At 42.8% G+C, this 17,628-nt stretch overlaps 1 protein-coding gene and 1 pseudogene across 1 annotated transcript in view; both read left to right on the top strand.

Moving 5' to 3' along the window:
• Window positions 1–17,591, top strand: part of LMNB1 (lamin B1) — a 27,538-nt gene extending 9,947 nt beyond the window's left edge. The window contains exons 5-10 of the mRNA XM_081827152.1: window positions 2,442–2,662; window positions 3,792–4,017; window positions 5,807–5,911; window positions 9,218–9,337; window positions 14,251–14,358; window positions 16,881–17,591. Coding sequence (XP_081683278.1) covers window positions 2,442–2,662; window positions 3,792–4,017; window positions 5,807–5,911; window positions 9,218–9,337; window positions 14,251–14,358; window positions 16,881–16,922 — 822 coding nt within the window. The 3' untranslated portion in view covers window positions 16,923–17,591. The remainder of the gene's footprint in view (window positions 1–2,441; window positions 2,663–3,791; window positions 4,018–5,806; window positions 5,912–9,217; window positions 9,338–14,250; window positions 14,359–16,880) is intronic.
• LOC115941920 (U2 spliceosomal RNA) lies at window positions 1,284–1,368 on the top strand (annotated as a pseudogene).
• Window positions 17,592–17,628: the final 37 nt, after the last annotated feature.

Here is a 17,628-nt window from a genome sequence, read left to right as displayed (position 1 = left end):
AGAGAGAGAGAGCAAGAGAGGGAACACAAGCAGGGGGAGTGGGAGAGGGAGAAGCAGGCTCCTGGCCGAGCAGGGAGCCCGATGCGGAGCTCGATCCCAGGACCCCGGGATCATGACCTGAGCCGAAGGCAGACGCTTAACGACCGAGCCACCCAGGCGCCCCTGAGTGATTATTTTTAAATAACCTTTTTACTTTGACATAATTCTAGATTTACAGAAACATGAGAAAGACAGTACGGCAGGTCCCCTCTGTCCCTTCCGTGGTTTTCCCCCATTTTAACCATCTTACGTTCTCATGGTGTATTTGTCAACACGAAGACACTACTTTTGGTACATTACTACTAACTAGACTCTAGACTATTGGGATTTTACCACATGTTCAGTTGCTCTTGTTTTTCTTTTCCAGGGTGCCACATGTCTTCTCTAGTCTCCCCGGTCTGTGACAGTTTCTCAGGCTTTCCTTGTTTTTTTATGACCTTGGGAGCCTTGAGAACTGGCCACTTATCTGTGTATTGTCCCTCCGTCTGGGTTTGTCGGGTGCTTTTCCCATGAGACTGGGGTTATGGGTTTTAACTAAGTGCCCTTCTTGACACATTGTATCAGGGATCACATGACACCCAAGGACATCACTGGTGATACTCACCTTCCTCACTGGTGAAGGTAGTGTTTGCCAGGTTTTTCCATTGTCAGATCACCCTTTCTCTCTTTCCGTACTCTGTTCTTAGAAAGCAGGTCACTGTGTCCACCTCACTCTTGAGGGTTGAGGACAGGAAGTAAGCTCCACATCCTGCAGGGAGTATCTACATTTATTAAGTGGAATTCTCTGAAAGATTTGTCTCTTCTTTCTTACTTATTTATATTTTATTCATCCATTTGTTTATATTAGTATGGACTCATGGATGTTTATTTTATACTTTGGGTTATAATTCAATACTGCCTTCCTTTATTGGCTTAGGTGGCTCTGTCAGAATGCCTATTATGTCCCCCCTTTTTTGAGCACTTCTTTATTTATAGGACTATAAGATGCTCCAGGCTCATCCTCTGTTTTCCCTGCTACAGCCCTGGAGCCAGCCATTTCTCCACGGAGCCCTGGTTCTCTTTACTGGAGAGTGGTCCGTAGCATGTAAGGTCCGGACACCCAGTGCCTCGCTGGTGCTGGGGTGTCATTGCTTCTAGGCCCTCTTGTGGTGGAGCTAGGTAATATATGTGGGTATGCCAAACCGTGTTTACACACTCTCTGTAATTGTATCTCTGTCCACTTGTATTTATATTAAACTAAACCCATCGCTTCTCGGCCTTTTGGCTAAGATCAAGTGTAGTATATTAAACTAAACCCACGTTCATACAGATGTTTCTGACTAACCCCATACCACCCCATACACAGGGTTCATTTTTGGCTTGCTTGCTTGCTGATCTGTCACTTTTCTCTTTGAGAGTGAAAAACCTGTTTTCTACCATCCTGTTTACTTATTTGTTCATCCCCGGTATAGATGTAAAGCACTTTCAAAATTTTAAAGCCATACCCCTGTGAGAAATACGTGGACTAACTAGAGTGTAGTGTCTCCGCACAGTGCAGATTCTCCTTTTGATATTTAGTCTTCCAGGTTTAATTTTTGCATTGTACATGCCCTTTCTCTCCTGCTCTGATGCTGCTACTTGTGATTCTAAGGGCCTGAGCTATCCGTCAGTCTTTTTGAGTTGATTACCTTTGTCATTTTCTGAGGCTACTGAGATGAATTCAGTCTTGGGAGAAACACGGAAGAATAATTACCTAGCGAGACACAAGGTTTCTCAGATGAACTTTCTGGCGCAGGTTGCGTGATTTCTCGTTTTTTAAATACCAAATACAAAGTTTCTAATTTACAGTGATACCTTACTGTAAACATAGAACACTGTGTTGTATATAGTCTCTGCAAGCTGACTGAGCATGAGCGCACAGCATTCTACAGGGGACACTATGCCTGAGTTACTGGAACCCATTCCTGTGCTTTCTGAAGAGTCCCAGCAGTTCTCCACAACATACTTTCACCTGCCCTTAGGTTTCTTTAGTCAGCGTGTTTCATTTTTAGTTAATTTATACTTTTGAGTGAAATGGCTTGTAGGGGGCTAGACTTGACTGTTAACTAAAACTATAGCTTTTAAAATTTTGTTTTATTTGGCCAAATACAGAAAAATTATATGTACATTTATGACACTTGCATTTGATAAATTTATCTCTTTCTAAAGTCTTTTTATAAGCCAAAACTTTCCTGAAGTTGTATTTTGTATTGGAGAAATTTTGGTTTTTAACTTCTTAAAATCTAAGTCTCTTTTGCGTTCTAAAGTTAGAGATTCCTTCAGGTTCTGTTTGTTTTCCCGTCCAGGAAATGGTTTAAAAATAGCTGCTTTGTGTTAGTGTTGGAATGTTCCTAGAAAGTAAATGTGTTCCCTTGACTCTGAAGTCTAGAGCATGTTTGGAGAGGATTCAGGAGCTGGAGGACTTGCTTGCAAAAGAAAGAGACAACTCTCGGCGCATGCTGTCTGACAAAGAGCGGGAGATGGCAGAAATAAGGGATCAGATGCAGCAACAGCTGAACGATTATGAACAACTTCTCGATGTAAAGTTAGCCCTGGACATGGAAATCAGTGCGTACAGGAAGCTCCTAGAGGGCGAAGAGGAGAGGTAAGCGCCTCAGGTGTCCCTCTACCTCACAGTCTGCTTCTTGCCCCCACCCTTTTTATTTAAGGAGTAGTAACTAGGATTGGGCCTTTGCAAAAATTTTAACATTTAAGGCAATTTCAGGCAATTTAAGGCAAAATAAAGTATTTTCTCTGTTATTTTTTAACATCTAGGTATAGAGGTAAATAGATGCGGATCATATTTCTACCAAAACAACAAAAAATATTGTTTAAGGAATCTTATTAACATTATTTTAAATGCTGGACTGTTGTAAGATATGGAGTATTTTTCTTGAGCTTTTGATTATTTAATATTTTGTAAAATACTTGGTTTTCTGAAAGAGACGTTATAGTCACTTTTGGAATCTGGTTAGTGTATAAATCCTTTGACACCTGTTCTTAGAAAAAGTTTCTAAGGGAAAGTGTCTGATTTAGAATGAGAAGCCATTCAGTTTCATTGTTACATACATTGTGATTGTAGTTTTATGAAAAGAAAACACAGGTATGAAAAAATTAGGAAAAGTATACTAAACATAACAGTGGTTGTGCTAGGGTGGTGGTAGGTGGGTTGGTTCCTGCCCCCGTGTTTTCCACAATTCCTGCATAGTGATTATATTCTGTTCCTAGGGAAAACATTCAAATTAATTAATTATTTATTTATTTATTTATTTGACAGAGAGAGAGACAGCGAGAGGGAACACAAGCAGGGGGAGTGGGAGAGGGAGAAGCAGGCTTCCCGCAGAGCAGGGAGCCCGACGCGGGGCTCCATCCCAGGACCCCGGGATCATGACCTGAGCCGAAGGCAGACACCCAACGACTGAGCCACCCAGGCGCCCCTCAAATTAATTACTTTTTTAAAGAATAGTGTGATGCACATGCTAGCACAAATAAGCTTATCTTAGTTAAGAAGTATATCGGCCTCATCCAGCAGATCTTCAGTAATGTTTTTTTTTTTTTATTCTTATGTTAATCCCCATACATTACATCATTAGTTCTAGATTCTTCAGTAATGTTTTGCTTTAGAAATGCACGTGCAGGAAAAGAAACGCATGTGCAGGATATTAATATCCTTTTTTCTGAAGTACGAAGGGCATAAGTGTCTTATAAATGGAATGTTTGTTTTTCCCATGTAGATTGAAACTCTCTCCAAGCCCTTCTTCTCGTGTGACAGTATCCCGAGCATCCTCGAGTCGGAGCGTGCGCACAACTAGAGGGAAACGGAAGAGAGTCGATGTGGAAGAGTCAGAGGCGAGCAGTAGCGTCAGCATTTCCCACTCGGCCTCAGCCACCGGGAACGTCTGCATCGAAGAGATAGATGTTGATGGGAAATTTATCCGCCTGAAGAACACTTCCGAACAGGTGAGAAACAGACCCCCCTTTTCTCCAGGAAGGCTTTGCTGACTGGTAGATGATTTCGCAGTTGCCTTAATGCCTCAGACTTTATTTGGATTCGTAGTCTTCACAAGAATGAAATAAATTATATTCGTGAAGTAAAGTATACCTTAAAATAGGAGGCAGAGGAGATGGTACGCTTGGTGGTTTAAAGTTTTCTTCCTTAACGTTTCTTTACAGAGCCAGAGCTTTCTTCCACACTTGGTCATTCTTGCACAGTGGCTTCCTAAGGATGAGTTACTATTAGTGCCCGCCCTAGCCAGACTTGTGGGAAAGTTGGAGTTGTGACTGTAAATGGGAGGTACTCTTCCACAGCTGTTAGCCTCGGCAAAGGAAGGGAATGCGAGCCCAGACTCAGATATGTGCAGGGAGTATTTTTCTCTCTGAATAAATGAGTGAATACTAATGATTTAATTTGTATGAAGAATAGTATGGAGCCCTATCTTGAAATTATTTGTTTAAAAGTAAACAAAATATTCATAGGGCATTCTGAGGTTTCGAGCTGGGGTCTTTGAGAGTTCAGTAGTGAAGGTCCTCCCTGGCTAGGCATCATGGAGCTGGAGGTCGTGGAGGGGGGTGTGAGATGATGCTGGAAGGCAGGTCTGGGGGTTCGTGGAGGTGCAGTGGGATGGATGTCACTTTCTGAAGCATGTGTTCAGGATTTGTCACATGTTGTTTGTGAAAAGCATTCCTTTTCTCCTCTGTCTTGTGTATGGATGAGTAAATAATTTGGATGGGCAAAGGAAAGCTAGCAGTTCACGTACTAAAGAGAATAGGCTCCAAGCCCTCTTAGTCACGACTTTAAAAGCCGAAGAACAACAGTAGCCTCTGCTGCTCCATTGTTGTAGTTTGGCTGTTTTCAAAAGGCATGACAGCCCTGTGCTGAGTTATTCTAAAGCTGGCTTTCAGCCTGGTTTATTCTTGTCTTTGAGTTAGAGGTGGGTATAGATTAGTGCAGCTAGTTGCTTTAAGTACCCTGCACCTTTCCTCAGGTGCCCGGCAGCCCTTGGCAGCTTGGGGACCAGAAGTGATAGCCATCACTTGGGACTGGTCATTGCATCACTGACCCTTTTTCAGCCCCTTATGCTTTGAGGTAAGGGAGTTAAGTGTGGGCAGAAGTGGGATAGGTGCAGAAGAAAAGGGTTATATTTTCTTCCATCGGTTTTTAAGCTTATTTGCCTGTATTTTTTTTAAGATTTATTTATTTGAGAGAGAGCGAGAAAGAGAGACAGCACGAGCAGGGTGAGGGGCAGGGGGAGAAGCAGGCTCTCCACTGAGCAGGGAGCCCCAAGTGGGGCTCGATCCCGAGACTCCATGCTGGGACTCCAGGATCATGACCTGAGCTGAAGGCAGACGCTTAACCAACTGAGCCACCCAGGCACCCTTTTGTGTCTGTGTTTTTAAAGCTTAAAGTAATCAAATTTATAATTGTGATTATGACTGCTAGATTGTATTGTAAATATCATAGACCCACCCAATCTAGCAGTGAATATGGACCACTTAGTTTGGTTTACATCCTTTTCTTCCAGTTTTGTCTTTTTCAAAATTAAGTACCTTAATATTAACACTGCAGCATTGTTGAAGATACTGTTTTGCTGAATGACAAAACCATGTTTTCTTTTTATGGTAGGAAAATAGGAATCTGGGAAAGACAGCCACAGAGCTGTCTTAGCTTAACCGCCTGTGTAAATTCATTTGATTAGCCATCACTTTCTGTATACTCGATGTGACCTTGTTTTACTCTGTTTATGAATAGGATCAGCCAATGGGAGGCTGGGAAATGATCAGAAAAATTGGAGACACATCAGTCAGCTACAAATATACCTCAAGATATGTGCTGAAGGCAGGCCAGACTGTTACAGTAAGTGAATTTAATCATCATTTAATTTAACTTCGCTGTCTTAACAAACAGTTAAAGTGATTCAAGAAAATTTTTGGCTTAAAGAGAAGCATTTTAGAAATGGGCATTAAAACATCTTTAACATGATTAGGGAATTACAAGTGCTATTAAAGATTTTAAAAATTCTGTCTTATTGAGAGCGGTAATTGAGTATTAAAAGTGAAAGTATTGACCTTTGAATTCTTTTTATTTTGTCTACTCCAGTAGATATAAAACAGCTGTCTCTTGACTGATAATTGTAGCCCAGTCTGATTCAGGAGATACTGCTTGGCATAAAGAGCTATTAGGAGGATAATCTATTAATGCTAAGGTATGCCTTAACACAACAGTCGTCAGCCTTGGGTGACCCTCAGCATCATCTGGGTAGTGTTTTGTTGTCCAGGTCCCACCTCACCCTTAGTCACCATCTCTGGTGTTGGATTTAGGGACTTAATGTTTTGAATGAAAATTATTAAGTGATAGGTCCTGATGTAATGAATCACTTTTTAAAACATAGAGAGGGTAACATGGTTTTTACATAGTGTTTAAGTTTCTAGATTTAAAAAGAGATGGGCTTGGTGGCACTCTGACTCTATTTTGAGTTCTAAATGGTTCACTGTTGCTGTGTTCTGAAATGCCATGTCTTTAATAGTCACTAAATATCATAGCATACTTTTTAGAGAAGTAGCTTCATTGAGCAAATACAAAATTCCTTTACTTTTACTTAGTAAATAGATTTTGCAAACAATGTGTTGACTTCGATATAGATGTGAAGGAAGTCCACATTTTTATTCCTGAAGGATATAGAAGTGACGGTCTCTTTTTATCAGTTCCTTTTAAAAAATATTAAACACATATTTTAAAGTTTATGATTGATACACATCTTATTTTGTTTAAGATCAAAGGCTCAAACTGGTTAGGACTTCTCTTTTAAATAGTGTGTCATAGAGCTTGATACCACATTGTGAAAATATCAGATGCTAATTTTGTAATGGTAAAAAATGGGAACAAATGTCCTAACCACGCTGTTCTTTCTTCTCTTTAGTAATTATTACGGTGAGAGAAAATTGTTCAGTCCTATTATGTGTCTTATGGAAGCTGCATAATGTGGTGGAAAGAATCTGACATTTTAATTCAGAAGATTCAGATTTGAGTGTGCTCTCTCTCCCTCTCTCTAAAGTAATGTGAAACCATTATGCCAATCATCTGCTTTTGCCACTAGATATAGTTCCTAAGGGACCAAATAGATATATATACTATAGGTCTAGTGGAGAACTCAATTACCATGTGAAATGTAATCCTTTTTTTTTTTTTTTTTTTTTTTAGTAGCTAACATTAAATGTGATAAGCTCTTTGGAACATGGTAGTGATAAGTAATCTTACTATAAAATTGTACCAGGCAATAGCAAAGATCAGTTTAAAACTCTAGAACACAAATAAGAGAAATATATGTATATATTTAAAATTTTCTTGTAGGGGCGCCTGGGTGGCTCAGTCGTTGGGCGTCTGCCTTCGGCTCGGGTCTTGATCCCAGGGACTTGGGATGGAGCCCCGCATCGCCTCCCACTCCACCTGCTTGTGTTCCCTCTCTCACTGTCTCTCTCTGTCAAATAAATAAATAAAATCTTTAAAAAAAAAAAAAAAAAATTTTCTTGTAGCTGCATTAAAGAGAAGTAAAAAGAAAGGTATGAAATTAACTTTAGTACTATATCTTATTTAATGCAATGTATCCAAAATACTATTCTTTCAACATGTGATCATTATAAAAACTTATTTGTCAGATATTTTACCTTTTTCTTTTTCGGACTAAGTGTTCAGACTTACAGCTATGCTCACAGTACCATCTCACTTTTGGTTAGCTGTATTTCAGACGCTCAGAGGCCACGTATGGCTAGCATATTGAATAGGCTAACTCTGGAACATAATAGTTTTAGATTAAATTACCCAGTAAGGTTACCGACATTTTATGATTATTATTAACACTAAACCAATTCTATGATTCCATATGAACCATGGTGAAAAAGTGTTGCTTGAAATTAGGAAAACACTAACATTCCACATGACCTAACAGCCTGGATCCAGTTGCTTTTTGTTTTATCCCAGTAAACGCTCCCTGTCCCTTTCTAGTTGTAATGCTATTTCTAGTCTTCCTGTTGCCATCATGTGGCCATTTATATTGTGAAGTAATTTATGGGGTGTAAAACTTTTCTATTTTCATATGGTCTTTTAGAAACCTCAAGACTGGTGGTAATATCCTATACATGAGGACACCGAGGTTGGTAGAGCTGGAGTGATTTGTCCAGGGTTCACGCCTAGGTTTTCTTTTTTTTTTTTTAAAGATTTTATTTATTTATTTGAGAGAGAGAGAGCACATGAGAGGGGGGAGGGTCAGAGGGAGAAGCAGGCTCCCTGCCAAGCAGGGAGCCCGATGCGGGACTCGATCCCGGGACTCCAGGATCATGACCCGAGCCGAAGGCAGTCGCTCAACCAACTGAGCCACCCAGGCGCCCCACACCTAGGTTTTCTGACTCACATTTTCTCCACTCTGCCAGTACTCTTTTGCCAATAAAATGCATTAAAAATAGAGCAGAATTTCCTTGCTTATGAGAAGGGAAAAGTAATTATTTGTTGGCCTATTTCAGTAGTAGTCCTGTTTATCATTAATTAATGGGTTATTTGTTCATTCCCTGCATGCGTTCTGGAGTTCAGTCTCAGACACTCCTGGGGTATTGTGATACTGCCCCTTGTTGGAGACGTACCAGTTTCTATAAGAATGTTCTAGATGGGCTGTCTGCTGCAGATTTTTTGAGAGGAATTAGTAGGATCGCCTCACTGACTGCTGTTGGCCGCTGGAAGATACCTTTGGAAGAACGGCCCATAAAAGCCCTAACAGGGTGCTGACAGGGAGAGCTAATCCTTGCTCAGTGAGCCAGCCCCGCTGTGCGGCTAATCCCCTGTTCTTCACAGCAATCCCGTTTCTGTCCCATTTCATGGATAATGAGAATAAGGCCACTTGCACACGTTCAGCTGACATGTCGAGGGGCTAGGAGGTGAATGTAGATAATGTCACCTCAGATCCCTAGGCGTCAGCGTTCCCATTTATCGGATGGGGAAGCCGAGGCCTCAGTAGGTTCTCCTGGACACACAGCTAGTTCGTACAGCAGGTCTGAAGCTGGGACACAGTTCTGAGACTTAGAATCAGGGGTTCAAGTCTCTTCGTTACGTTGCCATCCCTGGGATATGGGAGGGCTGGGTTCTGGGTGAACTGATGGCCTTTCTTTTTTCTAGATCTGGGCTGCGAATGCTGGTGTTACAGCCAGTCCTCCCACCGACCTCATCTGGAAGAACCAGAACTCATGGGGCACCGGTGAAGATGTGAAGGTTATACTGAAAAATTCTCAGGGAGAGGTAAGGCCGTTTTGTCAGGACCACTCCAGTGTCTGTTGCACTCGAAATTCCCTTGTGCAAGTGTGACTTCTTTCACAAGTCACATTGAAATGTGAAGTGACTGATGGCTTACACCAGACCACGGCTGCTGAGTAAATCAAAGTGAAGCCGACTTCACGTTTTAGGAGTGAAATGGGAGGGTATTGTGGAGCCCTGAACGTGAGCACAGGCTCTGCTTTCTGCCTCCCCTGCCCACTGGCTTTGTCACTTCTGGCAAGTTCCTACCTCTCTTAGCCTTCTCATTTTAAAATGGGGGATAATAATAAGACAGGTCACAGAGCTGTGATAATACTAATGTAATGAGTATAATATAAATCAGATGCCCATTGGGAAACGCTTGGACTGTATCTGTCTGGCCTCTGGTAACTATGTTATTAGCTATTAGCTATGGTCCTAGCTCTCAGAATGTTTGTGAAACTCTTGAGTTTGAAGACTTTGGAGTGTACATCTGCTTGATGGTTTTGCTTTCAACCTGTCAGCCCTAGATTCTCATCGAAGAAGCTTCCCTGCCCTCACGTCACGTAAAGACCACCTGTGCCCTTCACACACGCGCACACCAGCCCACCCCCCCCACCCCCCCAGAAACGGGGCTCTGTGAAGGGGGCAGTGGATGCAGGCCAACTTGCAGCTGCCCCTTCAGGTTTCCTTCTCTGCTCCCGTGGCGCCAACTGCAGACCTCTTACCCTGTCGTCTGGTGCTTGGCCCATTGGCCTCTCTCACTAGAGTCCTAAGCACATCAAAGGCAAGGATCTATTCTGATTTTCGCTGGCACATAATAGGCATTCAGTGAGAATTTCCCTGGCTGAAAAAATGTTAAAAATTAAACACAGACCGTCCCTTAAGTTCAAAGAAATAAAGTAACTGACAGGATTTGCCGTGGGGGTCCGAGGTGTTTGTGTTCCCAGTCCTCTGCCTGGCGGCCTTCCCATCCGTCCCTCACTGGACGCATCTGCTGGTCCTTGGACTGCTCTTCATTCGGAGTCCTTGTCCACCGGGGAGGAGTTCGCTTGATCTCAGGCCGAGCCAGGAAGGGAAGCGGCCTGTGATTCTTTCACCATAGAGCTCGGCACAGTTGTGTGAGACTAGGGGGTGGCTCTGGGGAATTCACCCCTGATACCCGGCCTGGCTCTCAGGGGAGGGGCGTCGTTGACACATGCCGTCAGTCACTCGCGGGCTTCAAGCTGTTGGGTCTTCCTCCGCTCTCCCTGCGGAAGCCCTTGCTTGTTTCTTGTGTTGGGCGCATTGGGGTCCTTCCCCATCGCTGCTGCCCCCTGCACTGACCGCGGCTCTGGTGCTGGACGCCCCCCGACGTCGGCATTGGCGGAACACGGGACCCCGGGCACGGCCTGTGATGAGGGGCCATGCAGACGCAGCAGGCTTTTGTGCGTCCTGGGATCAGTCCTCATCTCGCCCTTTGTTTCTCTGTGAAAACGTATGCAGGTCACGAGTGATCTCGTAGGAGGGGTTTGCAATGTAGCAGGTTGAGAAGCCCCCAAAACATCTTAGATGGAGTGGCCTGTGAACAAGCAGATCCCACGAACGGGATGGAGCTTGAGATGGTGTTACACTGACGTCTCCACAGAGCCGACTAAAGCTCAGGTTTCCCTTCATAATGTAAACCCTTGAATATTAGATTATTTGGTTGGTTGGTTTGGCTGTTGTTTTTAACCAACTTCTGTCTTCTGCTTGCTGGGCTCTATTAAGTGACTTCGGTCAGAAATGAGGAAAGTATCAGGAATACAGTTTTTATGTCTGTGGTTGTCAGACAAGTCACATTTGGTATTTAGTCCTTTAATTCTGAAACCATGTTTCTTAGTAGGTCCCAGGCCATATTTGCAACAATCCAGAATCACCACCATAAAGACCATTGTTCTGTAAGATTGTAGATAATTGGCTTAAGTCAGTTTCATTTTTTACGTGTATTTTCCTCTTGCTGAGGCATTGGAAATGTCAGAAAATGCACTTAAGCTGTCTATAATGGGAATATATGGGCTCACACAACCAAAAATCCAGAGATAGTGGACTTGATCCAGTGGCTCACCCAGTGTCCCCAAGGTTCTTCTGTGTGTCTGTTTTCTGAGTGTCTTCCTTGGTTGCTGCAGGATGGGTGCCGGATGCTCCTGGAGGTGCATCGTTCGAGGTTGGCTTTTTGTGGGCAAGAGCCTGGTTCCCTGTGAGTTTCCCATCCTGGACTTTACTCGTATGTACCAGCTTGGGTCACAGGCTCACCTCTAAACCAGTCCCTGGGAGGGTTTAGAGGACAGAGTTAGCTTGAGCTGCCTTCTCCCCTCCAACAGCTGGATCCTACTCTGCTCCTGTGACTCATGTGTCCCATCTCCATGGGAGAGAGGGGGACCCAGCTAAAACTGGGGGCTTTGACAAATGAGGATGGGGATAGTGGACGACTAAAAACAGCAAATGTTGACTGGCTAAAATAGAATGTTTTTCTTTTTTTCTTTTTTTTTTTAAGATTTTATCTATTTATTTGCCAGAAAGAAAGAGAGGGCGAGTGTGAGCACAAGCAGGGGGAGTGGCAGGCAGAGGGAGAAGCAGATTGATGTCCTGCTGAGCAGAGAGCCTGACGCGGGGCTCGATCCCAGGACCCTCAGGTCATGACCCGAGCCGAAGGCAGACGCCTAACCGACTGAGCCACCCAGGCGCCCCTAGAATGTTTTTCTGTGTGGGAAATAAGAAAGCAGTCTCTCTGTACCTTCTGAAATATAGTCATAAATGAAACTTTCGTATATGTGAATGATTACTTAGGTGTACAGAGATATCATAGTTTAATGGTCAGCTCCTCCACCCACAAAAACCGCTCTGATCTGTAGGTAACAATTTGCTGATTTCTGTGGCGTAGGTATCCCACACTCCCCCCGCGGGGACTTCAGGCTGTCAGCATGTCGTGACTGAGCAGAGTTGGAAGACGTGAACTCATCAGCTGGTGCTGGCTGGCCTCGGTGTCCTCCTGAATCCTGTCCCTTTATGTGCGCAAGGCCTTAACAGGGACCCACAGATAATACATTTTGTAGACAGATCATTTATGTGGGTCTTTTAGGGCACTTGATAGGGCTGGATATCTTGCTGCGAGGAGTTTTTTTGATAAAGACGTTTACCTACTAGCACCTTGACTAATAACAATTTCCTGGGCCTCAAACTCCCAACAGTTTTTGGTTCTAAATTGGTTTTATGATTTTTCTATCCATTTTTAGACATTATTTAGCATACTTGTTTTTCTGTACAGGCTTTCTGCATTAGATTAATTGGTTTTTAAGTGTCATCAAATGAAAAGTGCTTAACAACATGCTTACGTTAAAAGTAGTTAAATTGAATTAATTTCTGATTAACTTTGTTGGGCAAATTGCTTTTTCTGAGTTTTGCAGAACGTTCTTAAGTCACATGCTTTAAGAACCCGCATTTCCAGGTGAGGTGTATACACTTGTCACCAGCTGCCCGAGCTGGAATGTAAGATTCTCTAGTAGGTTTTCTTTGACTTTTCTTGCCTCATTTTAGGATGAATTATGGAAAGCTGGGTACTCTGAGATCTTTATGAGAATTCCTTTTTCTGTTTTGTGTGTCGCCATCCCCCAATCGATCTCTTACTTCGAAGCATTATAATTGAACTAAGGATTCACATGCTTTTTTGTCAGTGTGGGTTTGGTCACAGCAGGCTGATATTTGGGAAATGGCTGTTTGTGTGTGTAACCACTGACTGAGCTTCCAGAGTTGAAGTTTCTGGCTAATGGAAACTCTCAGAATGGTCCATCTTCTTTGGCCATGCAACAGTAATCAAAATTCCCCAGAAAATACTAGAGTACACCTTCCTTCCTTTGTAAAAGACATCCTTGGACATATTTTAAAATGGAGCTCTCATTTGTACGACACGGTGTTTTTGGTTTTCTTTCTCTGCCATTTTAAACTAGCTGGTTGTGTGTTAGATTCCAGATAAGCTTTTACTGACGTAATTTTAGCATCTTCGTTGGTGGAGTTCTCTTTCTTGAGTGACCCTGGGATTTGGTACATAATAAGGTGAGCAGCTCTGTGGCACTCTGCAGGACGCACTCATTTACTTGCTGCCGCTCATCAGGTCAGCCTTCTGCTCACACAGAGACTCTTCTGCTGCACTGTGTAAGTCCAGGAGCGTCATCTGCATGTGAGCCTTTCAGCAGGGAATGGAACTGGTTACATTCTCTCGTGCCTCCAGTGAGTGACGGGACTGTTTGCTGCGTGGAATACACGGGAGCTGCTTCACTAGTGTGTTGGTAGTAGGGAGTGCTCATCTGTCTTGATTCCATTTCCCAAGAGGAACCAGTCGCTGAGGGTGGACTGTTGTCACCATGGTCCCCAAGATCACAGCACTTGGCCTTCACCTTCATTTTATTCAGCATTTATTTAGTGCCTTCTTTCTGCTAGGAGCCAGGATCTTGAAGCTGAATTCATGCTGAGTGTTATAAAGAATCCGGTGTGCTATATGGTTCAGAGAGTTCTCAGGAGCAGAATGGGATCAAAAGCCGGGGAAACGTCGCAGCAGGTGTTTCACGCAGGACACCAGTAGTTCCCCTGCCGGGAATATTGAAAATCTAAGAGCTGCTACCAGTTATGCAAAATTTCCTGCTCAGTAGCTACAGCTATCGATGAACCACTTTTTTCTTTTTAAAAAAATAATCCCTAATGTAGGAAAGATGCGGTTTCTAAAAGCTAAGCAAAGAAAAGTTCCCTCTCCCCGACTGCCTTTGTGATTTTTAAGTGTGGTTTTTTTTTTTGTTTTTTTTTTTTTATTCTTATGTTAATCCCCATACATTACATCATTAGTTCTAGATGAAGTGTTCCATTTTTAAGTGTGGTTTTAACTTGAGATCGAGCCACTCTTGTTTTAGGAGGTTGCTCAGAGAAGTACAGTCTTTAAAACCACCATCCCCGAAGAGGAGGAGGATGAGGAAGACGCACCTGAAGTGCTGGCAGAGGAAGAACTTTTCCACCAGCAGGTATTACTCTAATATTTTTAAGTTTCATTGACAGAATTATATAAAAAACAAAATCAATAGTGAATTTGGTTTTTTCCCCCTGTTACTTGATGAACCACGTAAGTGATTGGCCAGGTGGGTTTGGTTCGTTTTTCCTGAGGGGATATTCAAGATAGCGCGGTAGAATACTGGAAGAAAACGTTAGCCCTTCTTTTAAAACATTTGTTTTCTTATGTCACATTTCAGTTTTGTTTTATAATGTACCTAGGACTTGTACATCTCTTATAAATAAGTATATATGGGCTGGAATGCATGCTTAAAATTATTGAAGAGTTCTGTGATAGAGAAGTTTAGATCACTAAATTAGAGTATCTGCATATAAACTTTAAAAACCAGAGTAATGTTCAACGGCAGTGGGAAACAAAATTCTTGCTATATTAGGTTCCTAATCATCTAATTACAAGATAGATTTTAGCTGATGCTTGGGCTTTTGAGAGCCCTTGAAATAAACTCCAAATTTGATTTTAATTAATTAAATTGGAATTATTAATAAGTAATAAGCCTTCAGTTTATGTTCTCAAGCTGTTTGAGTCAGATGGTTAATCACAATTCCTACCCTTATCCTTCTAAGACTTTGTGTGTCTGCAGATTTATAAATCTCTTCGTTTTGCTTCATTGGCCCCAGTCCTACTCCCCAAAACATTCTCGTATGTGGTTAGCTGCCAGGGTTGAGAGCCACCTGAAGTGGGTTGTATGAGGTAGAATGAATTTTTGGATACTTCCTGATACATTTTGGAGGACTATTTAAGAACAGATACTTTAGGCTTAGCTTAAACAAGAAAACAAGGACAAGATCCATTTCCTGCCCTTACTGGGAAGCATCATAATGCCCGAAAGTAAAGTAACAGTGTAAGAGATACCTCAGGGTGCGGGACAAGTGGCTCAGAGTAGGGGCTGGAGTGGGCAGATGCTGGAGAGCAAAGGCCGCCAGAAGAGCTGACAGGATCTCTGGAAGTATGCTTGTCCAGTGTTTGGAAGGACTTGCAGTTGCTTGGGTAGCAGGAGACAGCCCGTGGTGTTCTGCGGGTGTTCGACTTACCTGTTGGCTGCCTTAACACACACCCCGAGGCTTAGTGCCTTCGAACAAGTATTTCTCACTTGCCGTGAGCGGTGGTCTGGCTGGGCTCAGCTGGGCACTTAGCTCTTTTGCTCCACGTGATGGAGAGTGAAGTTAATGATGCGGTTGCCCCCAGCTGCGATCGTGGCTGGGGCTGGAAGGTTCTCCTTGTTTCTCTCCATGTTCCTTTATCTTTCGGTAGTTTAGCCCAAGCTTAATTACAACATGGCGGCTGGCTTCCAGGAGGGTGAAGGAGAGCGCCAGATCTCTTAAAGGCTAGGCCCATATTCTCTTAGCCAAAGTGAGTCTCGAGGCCGTCTCCAGTCCTGGTGAGGGTAAGCAGTCGTCAGCTCTTGACGGGAGGAGAGGCAGAGAATCTGTGGTGATCTTCCATTCACCGCAGGGGATGTGTCAGGACTTACGCGCCAAGCATATCTGTCCAGTTGTATTGGAGGGTGTGTGTCAGACATCCAGGGAATGGGGAGCTCGGGGGTAAGTGTGCAGTCAGGATGCCTGGGCAGATAGCTTCTGCACACTGGAGCCAAGGAGGCGCCGACGCTGAATCCGCAGTTGACTCCAGCAGGGAGACTGCAGAGACACGGAGGGACTGTGTGAATGGAGGTTCATAAGGACGTAGTGACAGAACTTGAGCGGGGTGAGAAGGAAACGAAGTCAGATGTGTGAGGCTTTTAGCTTTTGTGAGCAGAGTAGGTAATGATTTCAAGGTTTGAAAGAGGGAGGACAAAAGGGTAGATATTTTGACTTTGCATTAGAGAATGGGTCCAGTGGCCTTTCGAATTGATTAGAAGGTTTTTTTTGTGACCTTCAACAAGCCAGTTTCAGTCCAGTCCGGTGGTAGGTAGGTCTCAAGTCAGACCGTGAGGCTTTAAGGAATTAGTGGTAAAAGAGAAGAACGGAGGGAGCCATTTTGACTTCACATTTGAGGACGAAGCCAGAACACGTGCTTTGGGATGCGTAAGCGGAGGACGCAGCCAGCTGGAGTCCCTGATGTGGTTCAGAATGGAACCCGCTGACCTCCTGTTTCCCAAGTTATAAAAGGAGGTTATTTATTGAACAGCCACTTTCAACTTCAGCTGCATATTATAATTACTTAGGGAGCTTTAAAATTACATATAAATAGATACCACTTCCCCATTTAAATGAGAAATTCTCATTTAGTTGATCTAGGGACCTAGATCAGATTTTTTTTTTGAGCTCCTCCGGATCTGAATATGCAGCTGGGGTTCAGTGTCTGCTCTGGAATTTGTTGGAAGCAGTCTGTAAGAGAAGGTTACAAAGGGTAAGTGGGAATGATAAGGGTTCATTTGAAGTCAGGTAATACGGATTTGTCCTGTCTCTGCCTTAGTTGAAAGTACTGTCATCTACTTTCATAGCACCGATTTTTCTTTCTACTTTTCCTCATCAGGGAACCACAAGAGCATCCAATAGAAGCTGTGCAATTATGTAAACTTCTCAAGTCAACGGTCTTCCTCAAAATAAAGAAGTATGGTAATCCTTACCAACATGCAGTGCAGAGCCTTCTCAGAAGCACAGAATATTTTTGTATTTCCTTTATGTGAATTTTTAAGCTGCGAATCTGATGGCCTTAATTTCCTTTTTTGACACTGAAAGTTTTGTAAAAGAAACCATATCCATACACTTTGTTGCAAGATGTGAATTATTGACACTGAACTAACTGTGTACTGTTTGGAAAGGGTTCCTCAAATTTTTTGACATTTTTTTGTATGTGTGTTTTTTTAAGTTCTTACGAGAAGGGGACGGGAGGGTAAATAAACCACTGTGTGTCTGGGTATAATCTGAAGATTGCTCCATCTATATTAGCAATCTGCTCTTGATTACTCTCTGCTATATATAATGGTGCTGTGAGGGGGGTCATTTTTCAATATATCAAACTTTTGTACTGAATTTTTTTGTAATAAACAATCAAGGCTTCAAAAATTTTTTTTAATAGAAAAGAGAAATTTTGTAAGAAGGCAATATTAACCTAATCATCATGTAAGCACTCTTGGATGAAGGATTCCACAAAACTTTGTTTTATGGTTACTTCTTCTCTTAGATTCTGAATTCATGCGGGGATGGGGGGGTGGGGAGGGAAGGGTTTCCCTTAAAACGCATTAGCTGTGTTTTTAAAGATAGTGTAACTTGCTTTAATT

This window comes from Leptonychotes weddellii, chromosome 7 (genome assembly GCF_054177405.1).
Source record: "Leptonychotes weddellii isolate Sample4059 chromosome 7, ASM5417740v2, whole genome shotgun sequence".
Taxonomy (NCBI): Eukaryota; Metazoa; Chordata; class Mammalia; order Carnivora; family Phocidae; genus Leptonychotes; species Leptonychotes weddellii.
This window is presented reverse-complemented; position numbering and strand designations above follow the sequence as displayed.